Consider the following 16,046-nt stretch of genomic DNA (forward strand, 5'->3'; position numbering starts at 1 on the left):
GTAAATGGAGTCCGCAAGTGAGAAAACAATAAAGAAGTCTAGGAACAACAGCATGCCATATAAAAGAAATCTGAAGAAAAAGCCACATGCTCTTTCTGGCTCATCAACAAGGATTTGTAGGGACTTCCCAGAGGAAGGTGCACTTCCTGGGGCTGTGGGAGGCCTGAGAGAGAATTAATTAGGCCTGACCTTGAGGCTAAGTCACCAAGTTGCCTTTCCCCTGTAAAATAGCATCATTCCTGTGGTTAGGAGAAGGCCCAGCCTGCAGGTCTGCCAAGGTGAAGGCAGTGCTGAAGGAAAGAGGGGAAAGGTTTAGCGCCGGGATGGTTTTGTAAGAACAGAGGGTGATGTGGGTGACCAGCTGTCCCAGTTTGTCTGGGATTAAGGTTTCCTGAGTGCAGAGCTGTCTCTGAGACTAGACCAGCAAGGCGTTAGCAGCCATATGTCTATTCATTGCCAGGTGCCTCATGTTCTTTCCCCTGAAATCTCAGATCCTGTTATGAGCTTTCATAAGTATATCAGCAAATGTTACACAACTCCCCCAAGTGCAGGCATAGCTTGTTTTGTTGGGCTTCACTTCACTGTGCTTCTTGCATGTTGTGCGTTTCACAGATTGAAGGACTGTGGCACTCCTCCATTGAGCAAGTCTACTGGCGCCATTTTTCCAACAGCATTTGCTCGCTTTGTGTCTTTGGGTCACATGTTGGTAATGCTCACAATATTTCAACCTTTTTCATTATTACTATGTTTGTTATGGTGATCAGTGATCTTTGATGTTACTTGTGATTGTTCTGGTATTTTTTTTAGCAATAAAGTGATTTTAAATAAAAAAATCTCCTTTAATTTAATAAAATATAAATGAAAAGAGTGACAATAAATACTTCTAAAATACATAGACTTCTCCCTATCTTATATGTATGTATTTATGTGTGTGAATGTGTATATATATATTTAATGTATCTGAGAACAGAATATAAGTAATAGACTTTTTCCCTTAGTTCAGTTCAGTCGCTCAGTCATAGCTGACTCTTTGTGACCCCCAGGGCATATGGTTCATGTGGAGATGAATTTCTACATGTTTTTATTTTTACTGTGGTACCTACACTATTTTTTCAATAAAACAATATATACCTTAAATTGTTTTTTATTACTTACAAAATGATAAAAAGAGTGAAGGTGTTCCCATGAACCAAGAATAAAATGAAATAAATTAAAAGTTATTATGTGTGGATATTAACAAGTTCAGACTCATTCAGTTCTGAGAAGAAAATATTACTAGCCATTAAATGCAGATATTAGAGAATAGGAGGCATAAAATATTCCATTTACAAAACTTTTTCTAAAAAAGTTAAGTGTTTTCTCCTATATTCCTTAAGTTAGGATCTAGAAACTTACCTGAGATGAGCAGGGTTTGAGTAGCTGAACAACAACCAGGGTGTGTTAGTCACTCAGTCGTGTCCAGCTCTTTGTGACCCCGTGTGACCCTCTCTGGCTCCTCTGTCCATGGACTTCTCCAAGCAAGAATACTGGAGTGGGTTGCTCTTCCCTTCTCCCAGGGATCTTCCCCATCCAGGGATCACACCTCGGTCTCTTGTACTGCAAGCAGGCGCTTTGCCATCTGAGCCACCAGGGAAGACCCACAGGCAGGTGGCCTTTTATTTTACCAGGTTCATTAGGACTTAAATCCCAGCGCTACTGCCCTTAGGCTTTGATGTTATATAGACACTCCATTAATTATATTTCTGTTTCTCTATATTCCCTTGAGAATTCAAAACAACTGAGCACCAGCTGAGTTTTTGTCCTTCACTATTGTTACCAAATCGCTCTGTGTTAGGAAGAAAACTGCAAACTTTAAGGCTGCTTAACAGTTACCCTGAAACCATCTCCTCCTTCTCTAGTAAAACAGGAAACATAACGAAACTCAAAAAAAGTCCCTCCCTCCATCACTTCTAACTTCTTTGCATTTTTTCATTGTTTTTGAAACATTCTCTTTCATACCTCATTTAGGAGTATTACTACATTCCTACTGTATTTTCTTTTATATTGAAATATAATACTCATATCACATACACCATAAAATTCACCCTTTTAAAGTAGATAGGTTTTTTTTTTTTTAAGTTTTATTGTGTTGTCAAGGCTTTTCAGTCATCACTACTATCTACCTCCAGAACATTTTCATCAGTTCAGTAAGAAGCCCACACCTATTAGCTCTCATTCCCTGTGCCTGCTGACCCCAGCCCTGGCAACCACTAATCTATATTCTGACTCTGAGCAGTTTCTTAGTCTTGCATATAAACAGAATTATGCAATATGTGTTGTATTTTTCTTCTCTCAAGCTTCTTTTCTTCAGTGAAATATTATCAAGGCTCATCCATGTTGTTCATGTGTCAGAATCAGAATTCTGTTTCATTGTAGGGCACAATAATATTTCCTTTCATGGATATTGCACACTTATTGACCCATTGTTCAGTTGGATAAATGTTGGGTTGTTTCTACTCTCTGTCATGGATAATGATGCTAAGTTATTCTTGTCAATGCTACCTTTCAAGGCAGCCATCATCACCAAACATTATCTTGCTCCTACCTTCCAACCACATACCAAAGGATATTGCATAGATTTTATGTCTCCCTCACATTCTCTAAACTATGCACTGTTTTTCTGAGTTATGTTGATTTGTTCTTGTAAGAACCTCTGCTAAATTTAAGACCTCGTAAATTAGAGCACTGATTATTTTGTATTTTCTAAGCTGAATGGCACAAGGATTTGAAAAGGTAGTACTTTCTAAAGATTTACCATCAAGTATTTATGACTATAAGGGTAGAAAATAATGTGCTGTGCTCAGCTGCTTGATCATGTGCAACTGTTTGCAACCCCCTGGACCATAATCAGCCAGGATCCTCTGTCCATGGAATTTTCCCAGCAAGAATACTGATACTCCTCCAGTCTATCTTCCCAACCCAAGGATGGAACCTGTGTCTCCTGCATCTCAAGCACTGGCTGGCAGATTCTTTATCACTGAGCCACCTGCGAAAACAATGTAAAAAATAGTAGTATACCTGCTTTGAAAATTTTTCTACAGATATAGCTCAATTGTTCAAAGCAAGGTCTTAGTGACCTGGATAACCACGATGGTGTGGACACAAACTTAAAGCCAGACATCCTAGAGTGTGAAGCCAAGTGGGCCTTGGAAAGCAGTACTATGAACAAAGCTAGTGGAGGTGATGGAATTATAGCTGAGCTATTTCACATCTTAAAAAGATGCTGTTAAAGTGCTGCTTTCAATATGCCAGCAAACTTGGAAAACTCACAAGACTGGAAAAGGTCAGATTTCATTCCAATCTGAAAGAAGAGCAATGGCAAAGAATGCTCAGACTACCATGCATTTGTGCTCATTACACATGCTTGCCTAGGAAATGCTCAAAATCCTTCAAGCTAGGCTTCAACAGACATGAGGTAAGAGCTTCCAGATGTACAAGCTGGCTTTAGAAAGGGCAGAGGAACCAGAGATCAAATTGCCAACATCAGTTATTCCAGAAAAACAAAACAAAACAAAACAAAACATTTACTTCTGCTTCATTGACTGTGCAAAAGCCTTTGACTGTGTGGATCACAAAGAACTGTGGAAAATTCTTAAAGAGATGCAAATACCAGACCACATTACCTGCCCCCTGATAAACCTGTATGCAGTCAAGAAACAACAGTGAGAATTGGACTTACATCAAGGTTGTATATTGTCACCATATTTATTTAGCTTGTATATGCAGAGTACATCATGCAAAATTCCAGATAGGATGAAGCCCAATCTGGAATCAAGATTGCCTTAAGAAATATCAACAACCTCAGATATGCAGATGATACCACTCTAATGGCAGAAATGAAGAGGAACTAAAGAGTCTCTTGATGAAGGTGAAAGAAGAGAGTGAAAACAATGTCTTTAAAACTCAAAAAACGAAGATTATAGCATCTGGTCCCATTACTTCATTGCAAATAGATGGGGAAAAAGTGGAAGCAGTTCTTGGGTTTCGAAATCCCTATGGACATTGAAATTAAAGGATGCTTGCTCCTTGGAAGGAAAGCTATGACAAACCTAGAGAGTGTATTAAAAAGCAGAGATACCACTTTGCTGACAAAGACCCAAACAGCTAAAGCTATGGTTTTCCCAGTAGTCATGTAAGGTTGCAAGAGTAGGACCATAAAGAAGGCTGAGGGATGAAGAATGGATGCTTTCAAATTGTGGTGCTGGAGAAGACTCTTGAGAGTCCGTTAGGAGCAAAGGGATCAAATCAGTCAATCCTGAAAGAAATCAACCCTGAATATTCATTGCAAAGACTGATGCTGATGCTGAAGCTCCAATATTTTGGCCATCTGCTATGAAGAGCCAACTCACTGGAAAAGACCTTGATACTGGGAAAGATTGAGGGCAGGAGGAGAAGGGGGTTACAGTGTATGAGATTGTTGGATGGCATCATTGACTCACTGGACATGAGTTTAAGCAAACTCAGAGAGATACTGGAGGATAGGAGAGCCTGGCATGCTACAGCTCATGGGGTCACAAAGGGTCCAACATGACTTGGCAACTGAACACTAATAACAATATTGGAAAGTGAGGAAAATGTTTGAAAATCATGTATGTATATATCCGACAAAGGACTTGATTCCAAACTTTATGAAAATCTCTCATAATACAAATCAAATTAATAAAATTTATACAAAGGATTGGCTAGATAATCTCACCAAGAAGATGTATAAATAGCAAGGTCATGTATAACAGTTTGCTCAGCATCTTTACTTGCTAGGGACATGACAATAAAGTAAATTATGATCATGCCTAATTTTCTGTTTTATCTGAACTTTCATTTGGTATTTAACAGGAACAAAGACTATATTTTTATTTGTTTGGGTTACATTTCTATTGTTTGTTTCCTGCTTTGTGTGTGTGTGTGTAAACCTAAGAAACTCATCAAGCTAAATTTTGTATCATTAGCACATTTTTAATTTGGGATGAAAGGTGTATAGGGACAATTGTTGATTCACTTTTAATGTGTTGCCATTCTCGGTGTGATCACCCAATACTCAGACATAGCTGAGTCCCTTCACTGTTCACCTGAAACTACCACAGCATTGTTAACTGGCTGTACCCCGATACAAAACAAAAGATTAAAAATAAAAGGACTATGACTTATGGAAAAAATCAAATATCTAATGTATTACATGTAGATATTGTTGAGACAAAGCTCAAACCACATGGCTAATTGCCAATAATTTTCCACTGGTTAAAATCAAGAAATTGATGCATTTATGTCACAAAAGAATTTCAGTGTCATTATTAACCTCTCTGGCACATATTTGCTGAATGTAGAATTGTCCTTGATTACCTAATTCTATTTCTATCTAAATTAATTTTCCCTCAGGTACTTCCTGATCTTCTGGGATTAAAAAATCCCTTGAGTTGCATTTTATTCCCCCAGAACCTGACTTTAGCTTTGTAACAGCTCCTCAAAACCATGTAGACTATTGTGGCTTCAATCTGGTCCCACCTAGCCACTTAAAACTGAGTTTGGATAGCTACATTACAATTGTAAGTTGGATAAACTAAAGTATTTCCCAAAGGGATCTATGTCTCATTACAAATGGAGACCTGAAATAATTGGAAAACATGTCTTAAGGAGAAAATATATTCCTCTGGTACAAACAAGTGAGAGAAAAGCAATCTATACTTAGGGTTTCTCTAGTGCCCCTGGTGACAGTGCAATTGTGTGTAGGTAGATGTCTACCCAGAAGGTCACCTTTTCAGGACACGGTTGTATGTTCCTCACACTTGGAGTATTGAGATGCAGAGTTCACTGCATGATCGGGCACCAAAGTTCATTATGTCCCACTGTTGTGGGAGTAAGACTAGGAGAACCTGTGAACGGATACAGACTGCTGTTCTGTAAACAGAGCAATGATCTAGTAGCATAAAGGTTAATTATGCTCTGAGATAATCTACAAAATAATGCACCACATCATTTTCACAAATATATCAACACTTATTTGCACAAGAAACTGTTAGATAAAAAAAATTAAAAGTTAACAACCTGCAGTGAGCATATTTTGTTTATGGAAATTTTCTTTTTAGAGTATGATACACATAAAGAAAACATTCTTCTATAAAAGTATACTACAAGAAAATTTTCAATAATGAAAAGATGCTAATCCCAGAACACCAACGATAAAACATGCCTAGTGTCTCAGAAACTGTCATCCCACATCTGTCACAAATTGATGTCCAATACAGTACTTTGTGTTTCCCTGATGGCTCAGTGGTAAAGAATCTGCCTGCAATGCAGGAGACACGGGTTCTATCCCTGGGTCAGGAAGATCACCTGAGAAGAGGAAATGGCAACAAACTCCAGTATTCTTGTCTAAGAAATCCCATGAAGAGAGGAGCCTTGTGGATCTATGGGGTGGCAAAAGAGTCAGACAAGACTTAGCAACTAAACTACCACCACCACCACAATAATTTAGTTTTAATATCTTGAGTTATATAGTAGTATAATCATAGGTTTTATATTTTCATTTCTGACTTCTTCCACTCAATATTTTTTTTATGAAATTTCTCTAGACTTTTGTGTCTCAAGGCAGTTCATTCATCCTCATTGTTGTGTAGTCTTCCTAGGTATAAATTTACCATATAGTAATTTATTTAATCAAGAGCAGGCATCAGTATACTTGACCCATAAGTTTTCATTGGAACTGAGCATACCATTTATTTATATGCTATTCATGGTTGCTTTCATGATTCAGAGAAAACCTGAGGGTTGTGACGAAGTTTATGAAATCTGACCTCTAAAATGTACATTATTTAACACTACTGAAAAGTTTGTTAGGTCTTTAATGTGTTGAAGAAAATTGAGTTTAAGAAGAAAAGCTGAAGAAAATTTTAGTTCTATATTATCATAAATAAATTAGTGAAGAATAGTTTGTGTACATCTTTTGGTTAGCATAGTCAGTTATTTTGGGCAACATTTAAAGAGTTGCATTTTTTGAGTTGTATGACATGTACACGTACAGCTATATTAGACCCCCCTTAGAGTTTTGCAAGACTTCCCTGGTGGCTCAGATGATAAAGCGTCTGTCTACAATGTGAGAGACCTGGGTTCAATCCTTGGGTTGGGAAGATTCCCTGGAGAAGGAAATGGCAACGCACTCCAGTACTCTTGTCTTGAAAATCCCATGGACAGAGGATCTTGGTGCAGGCTACTATCCATGGGGTCGCAAAGAGTCAGGCATGACTGAGTGACTTCAGTTTTACAAAGTGTAGCAACAATTTTTATTCTACTGTTAATGTGTCAAAGTCACGGTTGTTCCACATCTTCACCAAGAGTTTCTAATTCAAATATTTGCATCTTGCAATCTTTTAGGTTGATTAATTTGATCAATTTGATCAAACCAGTCAATCCCAAGGAAATCAACCCTGGATATTTATTGGAAGGACTGGTGCTGAAAACAGAGCTCCAATACTTTGACCACCAGATGTGAAGGGCTGACTCATTGGAAAAGATCCTGATGGTGGGAAAGGTTGAGGGCAGGAGGAGAAGGGGGTGACAGAGGATGAGATGGTTGGATGGCATCACTGTCTCAGTGGACATGAGCTTGAGCAAACTCTGGGAGATCGTGAAAGACAGGGAAACCTGGTGCTACAGTTCATGGGGTCACAGATAATTGGACGATTTAGTGACTGAACAATGAAGAAAATCTTTAGATGGATCATAATACTGTGTTTATTTACTGTTATCTTTTCATTTGTTTTACTTACTGGAGTGCTGGGGTCCAGCCCCGGTGGATCCAGGGAATTTGAAGTGGGGACGGCGTTGGCGTGGAAAGACTTATTTGATTATTGATATAAGATTAGATTAAGAAGCAATAGTATAGTAGGAAAATTAAGTGGAGAAAGAGGGCTGAATAACTTGGATTTCGTGGAAGACCAATAAAATTCCAGACAAGGAATTTGCACCATCTACCTTGGGCCACTGGCACTCGCTTGAATATCTAAGGGTGCCTCGCCTTAAGCTCCCTTTTGCGCGGGTCTTAACAGCCAGGGCAAATAAGTAGACTTGGTGAGCCTCCGCACCCCAGATGGGAATTCAGCCTGAAATTAAAGTAAAGAGGAGAGGGAGGGAAAGGGAGAAAAGGAGAGAGAGAGAGAGAGACACTGGGGAAACCAGTCCAGCGACTGGTTCCGTCCTCTATTGTTCAGAAGGCCTTTTATACTTTTGATAAAACATGGAGATCAATGGGTAACACAAAGTTATGCAGTGTTAGCAGTCCAGACTCTTATCAAAACCAGGCTTTTCTCTCTGCATACCTAGTTGTATACACAAGTCTTAGGTAATTTACATCATCTTCCAGCCAAAAGGGCCTATTAACATTTTACAGCCTTTTTTCTGATAAGGGTTTGTCAACCAGAAGACTTATTTGTGTTGATCTTCCCAAAGTCTGGTGGCATTCTCAGAAAGCACTAAATAAAGTTACATTCTTACATAGCAAGGACACAAGAGGAGTGCAGTGATATATAACAAAGAGTAAAGTAATTAACTCAAAAGTCTAGTGTCTACTATAGTAGTCTATCAAAACTACTATATATCTTTTCCATATCCCGTTTACATTGATTAACATCCTCCCAGGTGCCTAAAAGATAAAGAATATGGAGGCCTGGCGGCAATCATTGAGTCAACAGTGAAAACCTGTCACCAATATGATTTTTAACTCTTTAGAAAAGGCTCTGTATCTTTAAGATGCTTTGAAGCTTTGTGCCTCTCTTGGTTGGGGGCTGCAAGCAATTCACAAGCTGTAAGAGGTCAGGGAACCTGTTAGGCAAGCTAGAGAGCAATCAGAGGAGGTTTAACTGAAACATCCCTTTCAAATGCAGAAGACTAAAGCCCTGAATTGACTTTTGTCCAGAGAATATCAGAAGAGTGGAAAAGCAGAGTACAAAGGCTGGCAGATTTTTGGTTTGGGGGGTACATGCTCAGGAAATGCCAGGGGAACTCCTGAAGTCTGATCACAACCTTGAGTATGTCAGCTTCCTTCCTCATGACCTTGTCACAGGTGAGATTCCTCACACTGGCTTCCGGCACTGAAGGGCTACTAAATTTGGATATCCACTTCTGTGAGGAGTCTATATGATTCTGAATTTGAATAACAAGCCACACCAAAGAGCCATGATTAAAAGCTTATGGCTTCCTGAAACTCATTCTATCCCCAAAGCTTCATGTCATCATTATTACAGGTTAATACAGCCTAGATTAATAGTATAATTTTTTCCCTTGAAATTAAATGACTTTTTAAAAACATTTTCCAAATTTCTAGTACTTTTCAATAGTAGGCATGGATTGAAACACCAGCAGAGTCATAATTTATAGACAAAGAGTGTATCAGCTGGAGAGAACATTACAGGTAATCTAGTTGAAGTCTTCTTTTACACAGGGGGCTCAGAGGCATTGAAAAGAAGTTTTGCTTTAGAGTTGCACTGCTACCTGAATCATAGCACATTTCTAGAGAGAGATATCTAGGCACATTAAATGTTGCTGCCTCTGTATTTAACACAGAACTTTGTACTTATTGAATTGCTGAACACTCATACTGCTCTATTTTCACAAATATAGTTATACAGCCAGTGACCCACATGTATCTCTCTATTTTCTGCATTGGACATATGCTCAAATCTATCATTGTTGCATCATATTTGTACTTAAGTGTTTCAGTGACAGATGCTTCCTTGATGGCTCAACACTTACAGAATCTACCTGCGATTCAGGAGACATAGGAGTTGTGGGTTTGATCCCTGGGTCTGGAAGATGTCCTGGAGAAGGAAATGGCAACTCACTGCAGTATTCTTGCCTGAGAATTCCATGGACAGAGGAGCCTGGCAGGTTCCATGGGGCTGCAAAGAGTCAGACATGACTGAGAAACTAAGCACACACACACATTTCAGGTGCAAAGATGAAGGGGTCAAACTACAGGAACTTGACTATAGTATTAGTCTACCAATGGGGTTCCCAGGTGCACAGAGGTAAAGAATATGCCTGTCAATGCAGGAGACACAAGAGACACAGGTTCAACTCCTAGGCAGGGAAAATCCCCGGGAGGAAGAAATGGCAACCCACTCCAGTAGTCTTAGCAGGAAAGTTCTGTGAACAGATGGGCCTGGCAGGGTACAGTTCATGGTGCCACAAGAGTTGGACACAACTGAGGGACTGAGTACACAAACACAAATTAGCCTACTATACACTGTCATTGATAACACTGCAGTTGTACGGTGACACTTTTTATTAGTCATTGGTGGATATATGAGATGGAAGTGATGTAAGAAGGGGAGTGATGAGATTGAAGCAGATAGACTAGAACACATCAATGTCTTTAGTGCAGATTTCTTATTTTGTAAAATCTCAAGATAGAAGAGTTATTATACATTCTTAAACTTTTTTTTTAATTTTAGATTTTGATTCCTAAAATAATTTTCCCATAATTGGTTATTCAACCATGCAAGGAGAAGGCAATGGCAACCCACTCCAATACTCTTGCTTGGAGAATCCCAGGGATGGAGGGGCCTGGTGGGCTGCCATCTATGGGGTCGCACAGAGTCGGACACAACTGAAGCGACTTAGCAGCATCAGCAGCAGCAGCAACCATGCAAATTCTGGGAGAGGCAGAATCAGTCAGGCAGTTCCATTTTTGGCCTTCCATTTAATGGGCTTGTTTTTTTTTTTTTTTATATACCACACAAGTATATCTAATAAAATGAGCCAATTTTAGGTGAAATTAGTCTTTAGATACTATAATAAATTTCCATTATATAGATGAAAGTTGGTTATTCATGGCAATCTATTGAAAAAAGCAGTCTATTCTGCTTGGAATTTAATATATTTCAAAGTTTTTCTGCCATATTTCTGCTCATAAGCAGCAATTCCAAAAGAGTTAGCATGAATTGATAAAATACATTAGAGATAGACATTTGAAGCTTTTCTCTAAAACAAGAATTTTCTGGAGGTTTTTAATCTACCATGAGATCTTTGCCTAGAATGCCATAATCTCTAACAAAGGCCTCCCTGAGTATCAGAGGCATTTCTTAGACTTTACTTATATCTAGAATATTTTCACACAGGAAATTGTATAGGGCAGTGTGAACACCTAAAACCTCAGTGGCTTTTAGCTTTTTCATTTTAATAGGTAATTAAGAATGTCTTTCAGTCTTGCAAGGTTTTTCAAATACATGACCACATCCACACTTTCTCAACAAATAGATTTAGCTTTAGCCTTCAAGAAACAAAAACAAAAACAGATGAAATAGTCAAATATCCAGAGCCTATAGCTCTTTGTACCTGTATGTGTGCTCAGTCATGTCCTATGCTTTATGACCCCATGAACTGTAGTCTGCCAGAATCCTCTCTCCACGGAATTTTCCAGGTAAGAATACTGGAGTAGGTTGCTGTTTCCTCCTCCAGGGGATCTCCTGACCCAGGGATTGAACTTGCATCTCTTGCATTGGCAGGTAGATTCTTGGCCATTGTACCACCTAGTATAATTAATATGCACATCTTCATCGTGCCATTATTTTAGTATCCACATGGTGTGACGGACCTTCCCCTAAATCTGTTGTGTATGCAATGCATATACTGCAATATATGTATATATTTATACTATTCCTCTGGTCATTTTTTATTAGGTGTTTGTTTATTTTCCTTTTGCGACCCAGACAACATGGAGTGTTTTGGATAACAGTATGGCATGCTCAGTCCTTCAACAAAGAATGCTCACACATAGGATGAAATAAAATAACACTTAAATAGATGACTGTTCATCACAAAAAGACAGAGACGTTAAAACAGGCATGAGAAGAGGAAACAAGGGAAGGAAATTATCATGGAGAAAGTGATGAAATTGATAGTTGATAAATATTTTTTAAAAAACCAAAAACTAAGTTGATGGCATCCAGCCCCATTACTGCCTGGCGAACAGAAGGGGAAAATGTGGACGCGGTGACAGATATCCTCTTCTTGGGCAAATCACTGTGGAGGGCGGCTGCAGCCGTGATAGCAGAAGGCAACTGCTTCTTGGCAGGAAAGCACTGACAAATCCAGACAGTGTGTTGAAAAGCAGAGACATTACTCTGCCGACAAAGGTCCATATGGTCAAGGATATGGTCTTCCCAGTGGTCACATATGGTTGTGGGAGCTGGACCATAAAGAAAGCAGAGTGACAAAGAATTTAAGCCCTGGAACTGTGGTGCTGGAGAAGACTCCTGAATGTCCCTTGGAGAGCAAGGAGACCAAACCTGTCAATCTTAAGTGAGATCAACCCTGAATATTCACTAGAAGGACTGATGCTGAAGCTGAAGCTCCAATATTTTGATCATCTGATGCAAACAGATCACTCATTGGAAAAATCCCTGATGCTGGGAAAGATTGAGAGCAGAAGGAAAAGAGGGCATCAGAGGATGAGATGGCTGGATGGCATCACCGATGCAATGAATGTGAACTTATGCAAACTCTGGGAGATGGCCAGGGACAGGGAGGCCCGGTGTGCTACAGACCATGGGGTTGCAAAGAGTCGGACATGACTGAGCAACTGGACAACAACAAAGACAGCATGGTGATGCACGAAACTAATGTCCTGTCCATTGGTCTTTATATCAATACTACTGTCCTGTCCATCGGTTCTTATAATGAAACTACTGTCCTGTCCATCTGTTTTTATACCGATACTACTGTTCTATCCATCGGTCTTGATACTACTGTCCTGTCCATCTGTCTTTATACTGATACTACTGTCCTCTCCATTGGTCTTGATACTACTGTCCTGTCCCTTGGTCTTTATACCGATACTACTGTCCTGTCCATTGGTCCTTATAACGATACTACTCTTCTGTCTATTGGTCCTTATAGCCTTCTTTCCTTCCTTTTATCCAAGCTTTATTGAGTTAAAATTAACAAATAGCACGTATAAGGTATTCAAAATGAAGATCTGATATATGCATGTGTTGTGAAATGGTCACCACCGTATGGTTAGTAAACAGTTTGTTAATTCATAGAGTTAACATTTAGAGTATGTGTATGATAAGGACCATTAAGATCTACTCTCCTGGGAAATTTCAAGTTTATAACATAGAATGATTACCTAGAGTCATCATATACATTAGATCCCCAGAACTTATTCACTAAATAATAGTAAGTTTGGCCATTATTACTCATTTCGCCCACCTTTGAGACTCTGGAAAAAAACACCAGTCTACACTCTAATTCTATAAGTTTGAACTTTTAAGATTCAACGTATATGTGAAGCTATACAGTATTCATCTTTATCTGTTTGCCTATTTTAGTCAGCATAATGCATTTATGGTTCTTCCATATGTGGTAAACAAAGCTTCTTGAATTCTAAAAGACAGTCTTGTCCCTCTCAAGACCCATCTAATTGTCAGATCCTCTGCCCACTATCATTTTATCTCCCAAGTAGAATAATTATTAGATCTAAGCCTGAATATATCTATCAAAAGATACACTAGTTTTAGATTTTATTTTGGATTTTAATCCTCATTTTTATTTCATAGATTTTGAGATTTCTTAAAAGTTATATACTATTTAATCAATTAATGCTTCTTATTAGCATTTGCTTATATTCATTTGTATAGAAAGTACAGTGTATACCATAGAACATAAAGAGACTCAAAGATTTCTCAGGGAATACAATAATTCTTAAGGTAGCCAAAATATTATTCAAATGAAAGAATAAAGCAGAAATATTTGACAAAATTAGAAAATTCTGGAAAGTTTTCAACAAAGGGAAAGTATCATATGCAAACTCTTGATACATGAATCGAAGTAAGCAATATTTCAGAACTAAAATATTTTCTAAAACTTAGACTTTATAACAACAAATTCTCATTTGAACTGTTTAAGACAACTGTTTCTCTTGCCTTGCTCAGTATAAGTTTATATTAAAAAAACCACAACAATGTGCGTGTACTTGTGACTATGAGAGTGTGTGAAATAAAAACCTTTAAAATCACATTTAAAGTTTCCGTTTTTCCAGGGCCTGTTTCACATCCTTGTTCCTTAGGCTGTAAATCAGAGGGTTTAACATGGGAATATGAGGGTGTAAAACAACGAGGACCTTTTGTCTTCATCCAGAGAGTAGGATGAACTCGGCCTGAAATACATGAAGAGCAGAGTTCCCTGGAAAATTGCCACGGCAGTTAGGTGGGAGGTGCAGGTGGAGAAAGCTTTGAACCTCCCTTCAGCAGAGTGGATCTTCAAGACTGCTAGGATGATAAAACAATAAGAGACAAAGACTCCTGAAACGGAGGTCAGTTCAACACAGCCAAAAAAAATGAATAATGCCAATTCATTGACCCGTGTATCAGAGCATGAAAGGGAGAGAAGTGGAGGTAAGTCACAAAAAAAGTGGTTAATCACATTTGACCCACAGAAGCATAAGCGGAATGCTAATGTCGTGTGTATCAAAGTATCTGTCATTCCCAACAGGTAAACCCCCGCCATGAGCAGGGAGCACACCCTGCTGGACATGCTGACCGCATAGAGCAAGGGGCTGCTGATGGCCTTGTACCTGTCATAGGCCATCACTGCCAGCAGGAGACACTCACAGTCTATAAAGTTAGAGAAGATCAAAAATTGCAGAGCGCAGCCATAGAAGGAGATTGATCTCTTTTTGGCTAAAAGGTCCACCAGCATCTTGGGGCCAATAGCTGTGGAATAGCAGAGGTCACAGAAGGAGAGGTGGCTGAGGAAAAAGTACATGGGTGTGTGCAGCTGGGGATCCATCCTAATGAGGGTGATCATTCCCAGATTTGCCAGAAGGTAAATGAGATAGACAATAACAAACATGGTAAATAAGATCATCTTGACTCCAGGCTTCTCCGTGATTCCCCACAATATGAACTCAGTGAAGGAGGAGCAGTTTCCTCTTTGGATTCTTCTGTCGTCTGGTCTAAAGTCTTGAGGAAATGATCAAGAAAATGATACACATAAGGGAACCACTTCAGGGTGTTCACAAATATCTGCAGGGGAGAACACAATTTATTTCTGCAATGTTTTTTTTTCTTTAACATTCTCAGCCTGATGTGTCTAAGATCAGTGTTTTCTGCACACTATTTTGAAGATGTGATGAGATATCATTTCATCCAAATATCCCTCTTGATACAAGGAAGGTAGTGCTCAGAGGAACTGAAGAGTTCATGACAGCAACCAGTCGATCCCTAAAGGAAATTGGAAGGACCCACTGATGCTGCAGCTGAAGCTCCAATACTTTGGCCACCTGTTGCAAAGAACCAACTCATTAGAAAAATCCTAATGCTGGGAAAGATTGAAGGCAGAAGAAGAGGCAGCAGAAGATGAGATGGTTAGATAGCATCACCAGCTCTATTGACATAGATTTGAACAAACTCCAAGAGACAGTGAGGGACAAGGAAGCCTAGAGTGCTGCAGTCCATGGGGTCACAGAGAGTCAGACATGACTTAGTGACTGGACAACAACGTAGGCAGTGACATACTTCAGCAGTTACATCTAGATTTGCACAGGTTTCTCAACTGCCCATCTCAGATACTTTTATTATTATCAGGCTGATAGCAATACCTCTTTAAAGAGTGCCCATTGATCAAGTCATTTTCTGAGTGTGTGCCTCCATGCATGCTCTGTCGCTAAACTCTGTTTGACTCGTTGCATTCTCATAGACTGCAGCCCTCCAGGCTCCCTATCCACGGGATTTTCCAGGCATGATTCTTATTCCGTGGAGAAGGAAGCCTGGTGGGCTGCAGTTTATGAGGTCGCAACGAGTGAGACAGAACGTAGCAACAGAGCATACACTCAGAAAATGACTAAGTCAGTGGGCATTCTTTAAAGAGGTATTGCTATCTACTTGATAATAATAAAAAAGACTCGAGATAGATAGTTTTGAAACTTCTGTCTATTTCTAGGTGTTGTTCCTAACTAAACTACCGCCATAAGCTCTTTAATTTCTCTGAGCACTGTATTCTTTGTATCGAGAAGG

General features: G+C 39.1%; 1 protein-coding gene across 1 annotated transcript; it reads right to left on the minus strand.

Moving 5' to 3' along the window:
* Positions 1–14,115: 14,115 nt before the first annotated feature.
* On the minus strand, positions 14,116–14,898 carry LOC114118323 (olfactory receptor 5W2-like). Its single transcript, XM_027979071.2, has one exon. The coding sequence runs from the start codon at positions 14,896–14,898 to the stop codon at positions 14,116–14,118; it is 783 nt and encodes a 260-aa protein (XP_027834872.2).
* Positions 14,899–16,046: the final 1,148 nt, after the last annotated feature.

This window comes from Ovis aries, chromosome 15 (genome assembly GCF_016772045.2).
Source record: "Ovis aries strain OAR_USU_Benz2616 breed Rambouillet chromosome 15, ARS-UI_Ramb_v3.0, whole genome shotgun sequence".
Classification (NCBI taxonomy): Eukaryota; Metazoa; Chordata; class Mammalia; order Artiodactyla; family Bovidae; genus Ovis; species Ovis aries.

Coding starts and splice junctions, on each gene's coding strand:
- LOC114118323 (XM_027979071.2), bottom strand. CDS start 14,898: ATGATCTTATTTACCATGTTTGTTATTGTCTATCTCATTTACCTTCTG.